This window comes from Callithrix jacchus, chromosome 14 (assembly GCF_049354715.1).
Source record: "Callithrix jacchus isolate 240 chromosome 14, calJac240_pri, whole genome shotgun sequence".
Lineage (NCBI taxonomy): Eukaryota > Metazoa > Chordata > Mammalia > Primates > Cebidae > Callithrix > Callithrix jacchus.
In genome coordinates, this window is record NC_133515.1 from 25,049,338 (window position 1) to 25,062,247 (window position 12,910).

The 12,910-nt window shown below is 40.3% G+C and overlaps 1 gene segment (V, D, J or C); it reads left to right on the plus strand.

The window, feature by feature from the left end:
- Positions 1–2,856: 2,856 nt before the first annotated feature.
- Positions 2,857–3,766, plus strand: LOC118147435 (immunoglobulin kappa variable 1D-33-like). The segment is given in 2 exon segments: positions 2,857–2,938; positions 3,060–3,766. Coding segments are annotated over 2 exon segments (378 nt in total).
- Positions 3,767–12,910: the final 9,144 nt, after the last annotated feature.

Below are 12,910 nucleotides of genomic sequence, written 5' to 3' on the forward strand. Positions count from 1 at the left end.
TTGGAGACCCTCTGACTTAAGGCTTTTAGGGTGAGAAGTATTTATTTCACTGCCTCTAATGTGGAATTCGTGGTATGTAGCTTTGTGGAATTTTGTTTTGTTTTGTTTTGTTTCTTGAGACAGAATCTCACTCTGTGGACCAGGCTAAAGTGCATTGGTGCAATCACGTCTCACTGAAGCCTCCAGCTCCTAAGCACAAGCAATCTTCTCACCTCAGCTTCCAGAGTAATGGAACTAAAGCAGCATGGGTAATTTTTTGTATTTTTTTTTTTTTTTTGTAGATATGGAGTTTTGTTGCCACGTTGCCAAGGCTGGTCTCGAACTTCTGGGCTCAAGCAATCTGCCCACCTAATCTTCCCAAAGTGCTGAGATTATATTTGTGAGCCACCACACCTGGCTATGTGTAGCTATTTTAAAGGCTCCTTTTGTTTTGTGAGTCAGAAGAAATCAACTGCTTAAATCAAATCTAAGATACATTGGTAAAGGGAAATGAAGTGCTTCCTGGATTTTCTTGTGCACCAAGAAAGGAAAAGGGATAAGAATTCAGAGCAAATATACCTTTTTCCAAGAGTAGGGCTTTGTTTCTTATCTTGAATTGGGTTCACCAGCATGAAGGAATTTGCTGCAGGCAGCCTATCTACACTGGTAAGGAGTAGAAAAGTAAAGCAGGAAATAGAAGATGGATGGTAAAAGTCACCCCAAAATGCAACCTAACTTTTAAGATGACTGAAGCTCCATCCCACGTGAAAACATGGGGATGATGCCTCTAGGCTATTCCATTTGAGGAGAGAGAGCTGGGGTATGTATACTTCTACTCCTGTTATCATCTGTTGAGGGCTATGTCTCTTAGTCTGTTTTGTCTTGGTATAACAGAATGCCTCAAACTGTGATTAATAAAGAACAGACAATTATCCTCTCACATTGGAAGATGAGAAGTCTAAGATCAATACACTGTCTGATTAGGATTTGGTTTATCTACTTTCAAGGTGGCATTATGAACCCTGAGTCTTCTAGAAGAAAGGAAATCCATGATCAGAAGAGCAGAAAAGAGAGAGAGAGAGCCCACACCCACAAGTGGGAGAGAGCAGGGACTCACTCTTAGAAGCCTGCATGGAAATGATAGAACATCTTGAGTATTTTCAAAGGACATTCTAAGCACTTACCTATCATTAATAAGTAAGTAAATAACATGATAAGCAAGGAAGTAATAGTAGCCAAAAACAACAGCCAAATAAGCTAGAATCATAGGTTGGTTGGGTCCCCTTTAGAAACTGAAGTGACATTTTGATATATGTTTCTGAGTTGTTTTTTGGAAAACAAGACCCCTCCAAATGAATCTGCCACCACATAGACCTCATAAAAAGGGAAAATGGGGACTGAGCTCTGACCATGGTTCTTTGTTCTAAATTTCTTACTGTGGGGCCTGGTGAAAGTCATATCTGTAAACCAGAGCTAATGTTCTTTTCTGCTGAATCCAAATTTTTAAACAAAGCTTTTCTTCCTTAACCAATTGCAAATGAGGAATCTTCTAATCTACCCTTGATTTGTAGCCCCCTGCTTCAAGATATCTTGCCCTTGTAGGCCAAAACCAATATGTGACCTCCATGTATTAATTTTTAATTTTACCTGTAATTTTTGCTTTCCTGAAATTTACCCCTGCCTTAAAAAACTCTTACCTGTAAGCCATCAGTGAGGCCAGGATTTGAGCCTCAAATTCTCTTTACCTGATGCCCTGCAAAGAGAGAGAGAAAAAAAAATCTTACTTTCTCCTGCTGCAAATTCAGTGTGAATATCTGATCTTACTGAGCTGAGTGAGTGGACTCCAGTTTGGTTCCATAACACAAGCCCTGTTAATAGCAGCATTTATCCATTCATAAGGGCAGAGCTCTCATGACTTAAACATTTCCCATAGGCTCTACCTCCCAATTCTTTTGCATTGAGGGTGAAGTTAACAACAGATGGATTTTGAGGGACACAGTAAACTTATAGCACTGTCCAAAGAGAGGCTCATTTGAGTCCCTGTAGTCTGCTATGAATACAGGTAGAGCCACGTTCTCCAGCTTCAGAAAGAGCAGTGAAATGCATAGATGGCCACTGGAAGTCAGCAGCAGTACAAGAAAAGGGAAGGACATAGGGTATAGACAGGGATTGCAATCTTGGTACAATTCCTTTTTAATTTCCTTTCCAAAAATAGAATAATTCTATGCTAACAGAAATGTTGTAAGTACAGCACAATGAACTGTCTTCTATTTGAGTGTATATCATATTTAAAAAAAAAATACCCAGCACTTTGGGAGGCCGAGGTGGGTGGATCATGAGGTCAAGAGATCGAGACCATCCTGGTCAACATGGTGAAATCCCGTCTCTACTAAAAATACAAAAAATTAGCTGGGCATGGTGGCACATGCCTGTAATCCCAGCTACTCAGGAGGCTGAGGCAGGAGAATTGCCTGAACCCAGGAGGCGGAGGTTGCGGTGAGCTGAGATCGCGCCATTGCACTCCAGCTTGGGTAACAACAGCAAAACTCCATCTCAAAATAATAATAATAATAATCTCTATACACCAGCAAAATACATTACTTCATCTAGTCATCAGGAATATTTCAAATTCTGACATTAACTCAAAAACATTCTTTGTAACAAAACAGCTCCCAGGAAGAAACATGTTATTTACACACAAATCTGTGCTGCTCTGGTCTGACCTGGAATCCTGAGGACACTGCCTTTGTACTGAGTTACTGAGATGAGCCAGCCCTGCAGCTGTGCCCAGCCTGCCCCATACCCTGCTGATTTGCATGTCCCAGAACACAGCCCCTTGCTCTGCAGACTTATTAATAGGCTGGCCACACCCTGTGCAGGAGTCAGTCCCAGTCAGGACACAGCATGGACATGAGGGCTCCTGCTCAGCTCCTGGGGCTCCTGCTGCTCTGGCTCCCAGGTAAGGAAGGAGAACACTAGAAATTTACTCAGCCAGTGTACTCAGTACTGGGCTGGATGTTTAGGGAGAACGTCTTATAACATGATTGTATGAATGTTTGTTTTTATGATTCCAATCTCAGGTGCCAGATGTGACATCCAGATGATCCAGTCTCCATCCTCCCTGTCTGCATCTGTAGGAGACAGAGTCACCATTACTTGCCGGGCAAGTCAGGGTATTAGCAGCTGTTTAGCCTGGTATCAGCAGAAACCAGGGAAAGCCCCTAAGCTCCTGATCTATAGGGCATCAAATTTGGAAACAGGGGTCCCATCAAGGTTCAGTGGAAGTGGATCAGGGACAGATTTTACTCTCACCATCAGCGGTCTGCAGCCTGAAGATATTGCAACATATTACTGTCAACAGTATGATAATCTCCCTCCCACAGTGTTACAAGCCCTAACATAAACCACCAGGGGAGCAGATGTGTGAGGCTGAGCTGTCCCAGATGCTCCTTCTGGTGCCTCCATCTGCTGAGAGTGTTTCTCAAATTGCAGTCACAATTTGAGAAGGTCACTGGAGAGTTTCTGTAAAAGGGCCATGAAGGCCCACTTCATCTTTTCTGTCTTTCCTGGTCCTCATCCCCAGTAGCATTGACATGGCAATGCCTGTCTTGATTTCATTGAGAAGAGATGATTACACCTGAGGAGTCTCAGTTTTGGCATTGGTCGGAATTCATACAGCAAAAGTGAGCCACTCTAGGTATTCCAAGTAGGATTTAAAAAAAAAAACAACACAGGGAATGAGAGTCTAAACTATAGCCTTTAAAAGGCTTGGGTGTGTAGTAGTCAAAGATGCAAATACTAGAAAAGAGGAATTCTCTTCCACAATCCAGAATACATATGGTAGAGAAGGTACAGTTGCCAATCATGTGGTCCTCAGACCTTTCTGAGAACCCCATGGTGGTGGTGCAGATGCTCTCAGATGCCTGGAGGACTTCACCTGGTGCTTCTGCAGTCCTCACCTTTGTCAATATGTCCTGCTGCAGGTGTTGAATGACAGTATTGAATCTTCCTCTTCTGACTTTCCAATCTCAGGGCAGGCCCCTCACTGGGAAACTCTTCCAAAAACCAAAGAAGGAAATTTCTGGCAAATGTGCTTCCAGAATGACAGTGATGATAGGAAGTGACAGCTGACATACCAGTGTGGTCACGTATCTCAACTCTTAAGATTTTGTCAGTTAAGTGATGGCCTCAGAATATACTTGGATGTACTTCCAAAGACTATGTTTAGTTTGAAATCATAGCATGAAAATAATATTCAGTCATGGTAAATAGAACTATGTGGCTATATTAGCCAAAAGAGCATAGTAGTGGTACAAAAAGAGACATAGACAAATAGAACAGAATAGAGAACTCAGAAATAAGGCTTCACACCTTCAACCATCTAATCTTCAACAAACCTGACAAAAACAAGCAATGGGGAAGGTCCCCCTTGTTTAATAAATGGTGCTGGGAGAACTGGCTAGCCATATGCAGAAAATTCACGTTGGATCCCTTCCTTACACCTTATATAAAAATGAACTCAAGATGGGTTAAAGATTTAAGTATAAAACCAAAAACTATTAAAGAATACCCTAGAAAACAAATCTAGGTAATACCATTTAGGACATAGACACAAGCAGAGATTTCATGATCTTGTGGCTGTGCAAATTTTTGCAAATTTCTACATTCTTGCAGCTGGGCAAATTTTTGCTTTTGTTGCCAAGAGCAATTGAAACAAAGGCAAAAATTGACAAATGCAATCTAATTAAACTAAAAAGCTTCTGCATAGCAAAAGAAACTATCATCAGAGTGAACCAACAACCTACAGAATGGGAGAAAATTTTTGCAATTTATTCACCTGACAAAGATCTTATATCCAGAATCTATAAGGAACTTAAACAAATTTACAAAAAAAAAAACATTAAAAAGTTGCAGACACTTCTTACAAGAAGACATATGTGCAACTGATAATCATATGAAAGAAAGCTCAACAACACTAATCATTGGAGAAATGCAAATCAAAACCAGAATGAGATACCATCTCACATCGGTCAGAATGGCGTTTATTAAAAAGTCAAAAAACGAGAATTTGGGCATGGTTATTCACACCTATATTTTGGGAGGCCAAGATAAGTGGATCACTTGAGGTCAAGAGTTCAAGACTAGCCTGGCCAATATGGTGAAACCCCATCTGTACTAAAAATACAAAAATTAGCTGGGCATGTGGTGAATGACTGAAATCCTGGCTCTTTGAAGGGCTGTGGCACAACAATCACTTGAACCTGGAAGGCAGTGTGGTACATATAAGTGGGAGCCGAACAATGAGAACACGTGGACACATGAGAGAAAACAACACCCTTCTCCCACAACACACTTCTCCCACAGACACCCTCCTCCCACAGAAACACTTCTCCCACAACACAACACAACACAACACAACACAGACCCCAATGTGTTTGTTCCTCCCATGTGTCCATGTATTCTCATTGTTCAGCTTGCACTTATATGTGAGAACATCAGCATTTGGTTTTTTGTTCCTGCATTAGTTTGCTGAAGATAATGGCTTCCAGCTCCATCCATGACCCTGCAAAGGACATGATTTCATTTATTTTTTATGGTTGCGTTGTATTCCATGATGTATATGTACCACATTTTCTTTATCTATTTTATCATTGATGGGCATTTGAGTTGAATTCATGTCTTTACTATCGTGAATCATGCTGCAATAAACATGCATGCATGCATCTTTATAATAGAAAAGTTTATATTTCTTTCAGTATATACCTAGTAATAGGCTTGTTGGGTCAAATGGTATTTCTGCTTCTAATTCTTTGAGGAAGTGCCACAGTGCCTTCCAGAATGGTTGAACTAATTTATATTCCCACCAACAGTGTAGAAGTTTTCCTATTTCTCCACAACATCAACAGCATCTGTTGTTTTTTGACTTTTTATTTTTTTTTCTCTGAGAAGGAGTCCAGGCTGGAGTGCCGTGGTGTGATCTCAGCCCACTGCAACCTCCGCCTTCCAGTTTCAAGATCATCCTGCTTCAGCTGTGACATCTGCACTAGTGGGAGGAGGGTGTCCCACATTCTGCGCCTATGTGGGGATATCCTCCTTTCTCCACTATAGCTTCAACACCTCTGGTGGGCTTCCCTCTCTACTCCACAACACAAGTGCCCTTTACATACTGTGTGGGTTTCACACCCCATGCAATAATTTGGTCTTCCTTTCATTTTGGTTCATGGTTTTCTTTCTGAACCTGCTTTGGTCAAATGCCCTAAATCCAGTAATTAAGAACTGCTTTCTCTTATAAACTGGAAGAGATTGGTAATATAGAGATGCACAGTTTATGGAACAGAGTAGATTCAAGAGTAGATGTGAGCACTGGGTCTATATAACATCTCAGCTTCTGAAAGAAATTAGCTTAAGAATGATTAAAGACACACATATTAATCCAAGGAACTCAGGAAATACCTAGTGTGGGAATGCATGATGACACACGGAGCTAGAAAGAAGCTGAGACTTTTCAGAAGTGGGGGAAGAAAATTTCTGATGTTGGCCTAGATGAAAGAAGTAGGAAAGGAAATGTAGAAATAGAGGAAGACAATCACATGTCCGAGATAACAGCTTAGCTATGTCACACCTAGTGGCTGGACCCTTCCTTGCAAAACATTACACTATTTTCACATATTACATGTTAACATTTTTCTTATTTTTCAACAAATAAATCTGTCCTTCTATCCATCCATCTATGTATCTATCCATCTTTCTTATACCCCACTGCATCACTGGCTGATAGTGCTGATGATTTACAACATTAAGGGCTCTAGAGGATCAGAGAAAAGAAGAAGTCTTTCTGGCCTCAATAATATTCATCAGTACCAAATGCAGAAGACTTCTAAAATTTATTGCGGTTTCTGGAGATGTGCTTCTCTAACAAGCCAGGTCTTACATGGGAAGCTAGCAAAAAAAGTAGGTCATGAATAGAGCAGAAGAGCAATCTACTTGCAAGACAATAGACAGATTCTGACCTGTGGCCCCCAGAAAGAAATATGTTTTCTGCAGACAAGCATATGCAGGCCTGATTAATCTTAGGACCCCTGAGAGACACTAGGCCTGTGCAATATCATGGAGATAAAGTCATTCTTGCAGATGTGCAAATTTTCATATTCAACAAATTTTCATATTTTGAAAAGGAAATTTCATAATATGAAAGGCAAATTTTCATATTCAACAAAGCAAAAGCTAGTCACACCCTTTGCGAGCATCAGTCCCTCGGGCTCCTACTGCACTGGTTCCCAAATAAGTAAGGAGAACACTAGGAATTTACTCTGTCAGTATGGTCAGTACTGCCTGGTTATTCAGGAAAGCCCTCTCATAACATGGTTAATAGTGTTAACAGTTTTATGTTTTCAATCTCAGAGCCAAATGTGACATCTAGATGACCCAGTCTCCATCCTCTCTGTCTGCTTCTCTAGGTGAGAGAGACCTTCACATGCCAGGCAAGTCAGGCAGGGCATTAGTCTTGTTTTAGCCTGATATCAAGAGAAACCAGGAAAAGCTTCTGAGCTCCTGATCTATGATGCATCCAATTTGCAAACCAGGGTCCTATTGCAGTTCAGTGGCAGTGTATCCAGGACAGATTTTATTCTCATGATCAGCAGTCTGCAGCCTGAAGTTGCTGCAATTTATTATTGGTGAACAGTATAAAAGTTACCCCCTCACAGTGTTACAGACCCAATAAACTCCCCAAGGAAGCAAACGTGTGAGGCTGGGATGTCCACATTGGTCCAGGTTCATAGAACAAAAGATAATGTATTGTAGGTAACCAAAATACAAACAATCATCCTGTGATTCTAGATTATTCGGCTATTGTTTTAGGCTATTACTACTTCCTTGCTTATCATATTACTTACTTCCTAAGGCTAGGTAGCTGCTTGGAATGTCCTTTGAAGAGACTCAAGACTTTCTATTATTTCCATGCTTGGGGTGTAGGAGTTGCAGGCTCTTAAGAGTGAGTCCCTGCCCTCTCCCACTTGTGGGTGTGGGCTCTCTCTCTCTTTTCTGCTCTTCTGATCATAGACTTCCTTCCTTCTGGAGGACTTAGGGTTCATAGTGCCATCTTGAAAGTAGATAAACCAAATCCTAATCAGATGGTGTATTGATCTTAGACTTCTCATCTTCCAATGTGAGAGGATAAAACAGACTAAGAGACACAGCCCTTAACAGATGGTAACAGGAATAGGAATATACATACCCCAGCTCTCTCTCCTCAGATGGAATAGCCTAGAGGGATTGTCCCCAGGTTTCCACATGGGATGGAGCTTGAGTCATCTTAAGAGTTAAGTGGCTTTTTGGGGTGACTTTTTCTTAATGTGGAAATCTATGTCTAAACCACAACTTTTCAAAGACCAGAGGATATAATGGTTAGGACACCAGAAAGGCAAAAGGAGTGCTGGGAAATCTACTTCAAGAAGCAGTGGTGGCTGGGTGTGGTGGCTTGGGAGGCTGAGGTGGGTGGATCACCTGAGATCAGGAGTTTGAAACTAGGCTGGCCAACATGGCGAAACCCCATCTCTAATAAAAATACAAAAATTAGCCAGGTATGGTGGTGGGTGCCTATAATCCCAACTACTCAGAAGGCTGAGGCAGGAGAATTGCTTGACCCGGAGAGGTGGAGGTTGCAGTGAGCTGAGATCATACCATTGCAATCCAGCCTGGGTGACAAGATCAAAACTCCATTAAAGAAAAAAGAAAAAGAGAGAGAGAGAGGAGGAGGAAGAAGGAAAGAAGAAAGAAAAAGAAGAAAGAAAGAAGAAAGAAAGAAAGAAAGAAAGAAAGAAAGAAAGAAAGAAAGAAAGAAAGAAGGAAAGAAAGAAGCTATATAATAATGGAGAGAGTTAACAGCAGATAGCCCAGTATGGTCACTAGTTCCCTGTCTCTCCAAATTAGCACACTTAGAGAATGGCTGCAGGATAGGTTGGGATGCGCTTCTAAGTATCATCAGCAAGTTGGGATCATAGGAAGAAAGGTTCATTAGGTCACAGAGTCAACAAAAAAATGAAAAGCTTTTTCTTATTTTATTTCACTTTATTGCATAATATATATAACTAACATTTGAGAAATAAACAAATGCAAGTAAGCAACTACAATTAAAAAAAAATAAAAACAATGCAAAATTGCAGCACCACCTTAGATGAACTGAATGAAAGCCTACATTTTAGGAAGCTAAAAAGTGACCCATGCAAAGTTTAAGAGCTATGCTTTAAGGAATATTTACTTTAGATAAAGAGATTTTTCCCCATATGAGGACATTTATGGAAATTTCTATTTAAAGCTACATGTTGAAAAAGTACACCCATCTTTACTTCCTAATTAAGGAAGAGTTAAATTTGAAAATATTTGAGAGATTGTAAAGGATAAGGAACAATTATGTATCAATGTCATCAAATATTTGCCTGTGTATGTCAGTTTGGGGATTTTGTTCAGTCCTGTAACTTACATGGTAATGTTATGTACTGAGTCATCACTGCCCTTCAGGCTTGAGCCCAAATAAAACACAATTCATACACTGGAGATAAGCTCAGTGCAGCTCAGATAAGCTGCAGTAGAAACACTCAGCTGAGCTCTGCCTGGATCAGCCAAAATCATTAACATGAAAATCCATGAACGTGAAAATCCGTGCTTAATATTATAACTTACCGAGTTGAGTGATTAGTTACCAACCATTATTATGCAAATACCATTAAATATTTCTACATCTGCCCATACAGATACATGTATTTTATTTATATATATGGGTTTAGTTTAAATTTTAGCAGTGCATTCATAAAGATTTTTAAAAAGAAATTAAAACAGTAAAATTTGAGTAAAAATAGTAACATCATAAACATCATTTGAGTAAAAATGGTTACATCATTGATAGAAATGTGCACATATGTTTATAATATACATGTAGGTACATAGGCAGTATATTATTTCCTGTATTATTGGCTGTACATATTTATGTTTGTATGTATTCATGTCTAAATAAGGTTACAATTCCAGGTTAATCCAGGTGTTTCTGTTTGTTTCTGAATTGTTTCTGCATTTGGAGACATAATTTTGCCTTCCTATTTGTGAGATTTGTACTTGAGTAATATCATACCACTGATAAGTCAAGGATGTCCTGGCAGAGTGGAAATCACAACATTGGGTAAAATGCAAGAGTTACCTCTCATGGTTATTTTCCAAAGAGCGACTGGCAATTCGATGACATTGACTGCCGGATTTGACAGCTTATCAGGTCTTAGAAGAAACAGCTGAAGGATTACAGACAAAATTATTTTAGAAAAGCTATAACTGGACTTTTCAAAATGAACCTAGATTGAAAACAATGGTTTTCCAAGTGAATACCCATCTAAAGGCCACTACTGAGCAGGAGGCTCTCAATAATTAAGATGATCCAACACAGGGACGTTAGTCAGTCACTTTCCTAGGTTTCCCAGTGAGGTCCACGCATGGGCTCAGCCATGTGAATTTCAACTAAGGAGGCTCACATGACTACTGACATTTCTAAGCAACCAATTTTCCAAGAACAACAACCTCTCCTGAGCCCCTAACATTGTACCACACATCAAAGATCAGACTAACCACCATGATCAAGTTGATTACAGTGGGCCAGCAGAACCAGACAGTCTCTCCCATGGTGGTATAGCCTTGGGCATAAGCCTTCTTTCCAGGATGGTTTTCTAGTGAGGATTGGTAGTGCCAGCAGCCGCACTCTCCTCTGTGGTCTGCTATGAAGTGCTGCCTATTTCTAGGAATGTTGTGTAGGGCTGGAGTCCTGCATGGGACTTCAGTCCTTTGAAAACTTCTTTCCATGTGATACACAAATAATGTTTACAAAGATAAGTGATATACACATAGAAATATGAGCATTTCTTTTTCTGAGCCTTTAAAATATTTGGCCTTTAAGTAGAAAGAGGGAAAGAAGATATGCATGGAACCAGGTTAATGCTTAAAGGAGACTTGTTATAATACAAGGATTGGTTAGGTGAGCTAAAGAACCAGTGTTAAATATCAAATGTTGTTTCTCTTTTTATCTTTGATTGAAATACAAATATACAATGAAGTTTTTTAAAAAAGGGAAAACTTCTTTTCTTCATGACATAAATCTCTCAAACCTTAAATTCATTCTGAAATGATATTTCTATTTCAAGCCTGTAAAGGAGTGTGTCCAGAGCATAGTCTTTGAATCTATTCACTACAGGAGGTGTTTTTAAGGTAGAGAACTAAGCAAATAAAAAGAGCCCATATCCAAGGAAATAATAAAATAATAATAATAATAGTAACAACAACAGCAGAAACACCATCTACGATACCAATTGCCATCTACTGACGTTTTGAAGTCTTCTTGTGCATTGAATGCTGCACTAAGGGCTGAATCAACAGCCTTTTCCAACCTGACCACCTGAGCATGGGCTGCTTAGTACACAGAGGAGGAGGAAAGTAGTCTCTGCAGTTCCGAAGCCTAGCACCAACTGTGGCTGTTATGTATGTCTCTCCCTGCCACCTTGCTGTCCAGAGTTCATATCAATGTCTGGGGTAGCTCTGTGGAGGAGCTATTCAGTTGGGACCCAGAGGGAACCTTGGAAGCTCCAGCTCAGCTGCTCTGATTCTGGTTCCTCTGGCTCCCAGATGCAGGAAACACTGGATGGGTCTGCATGTCAGTGAAACTCTCTCAACCTTGTTGAGTCCTGTCACCTGGCACCACCTGCTGGGAAGGCACAATAATTAAAGCTCATTGTAGATCAGTGCACTGGGAAGACAATAAGTATGATCTAGTTTACATGTGTGACATTTCTGTTTTTATTCCAATTCAGATACCACCAGAGAAATTGTGATGACATAGTCTCCAATTTCCCTGTCTTTATCTGTGGGGGAAAAAGCCACCCTCACCTGCAGAGCCAATTCAAGTATTAGCAGCTCCCTAGCAGGTATCAGTGGAAACCTGGGCAGGCTTCCAGGCTTCTCATCCATGGTGTATCCACCAGGACCACCAATGTCTCAGTCCAGTGGAGTGGCAGTGGGTTTGGGGCAAACTTCAGTCTCATTATCAGCATGCTGGAGCATGAAAATTTTGCACTTTAATCCTGTTATCAGCATAGCAGTGGGTATTCCACAGTGATTCCATGTGAAACCAAACCTCCACAAGACTGCTGGTGTTTTTTGCTCAAACCTTCTGTTTCTTTAGAGTAAGCTACTATGGTGGCTGCTCAGTTTTATTGAGAGAAAACAATGGAGACTTCAATAAATAGAAGCTTATGACACATTCATGCATTGTAAAAGCTAATATTGTGAGTAAAATAATTCTCCCTAAATTAACTCAATACAGTGACAACTAAAATCTCAGAGAACTTTTGTGAAATTAAAATGATGTTTCTCATATATATATAGTGATATTTATATGTATATCATATATATATATAGTGTGTATATATAGATAGATGGATACATACATACATACATACATACATACATACATATCACACATGCATTCAAATTACAAAATTACTTTAGAAAAGCTATGACTGGACCTTTCCAAAAATAGCCACTGGAATCTTGCATAAGAATAACAGGCCACGCCACATGCAGTGGCTCACTTCTATAATCCCAGCACTTTGATAGGCCAGATCACCTGAGGTTGGGAGTTCAAGACCAGCCTGACCAACATGGAGAAACCCAGTCTTTACTAAAAACACAAAATTAGCTGGGCTTGGTGGCACATGCCTGTAATCCCAGCTACTCAGGAGGCTGAGGCAGGAGAAGCACTTGAACCCAGGAGGCAGAGGTTGTGGTGAGCTGATATCAGGCCATTGTACTCCAGCCTGGGCAACAAATGTGAAACTCCATCTAAAAATAATAATAATAGGCTGGGTGTGGTGGCTTATGCCTGTAATCCCAGCACTTT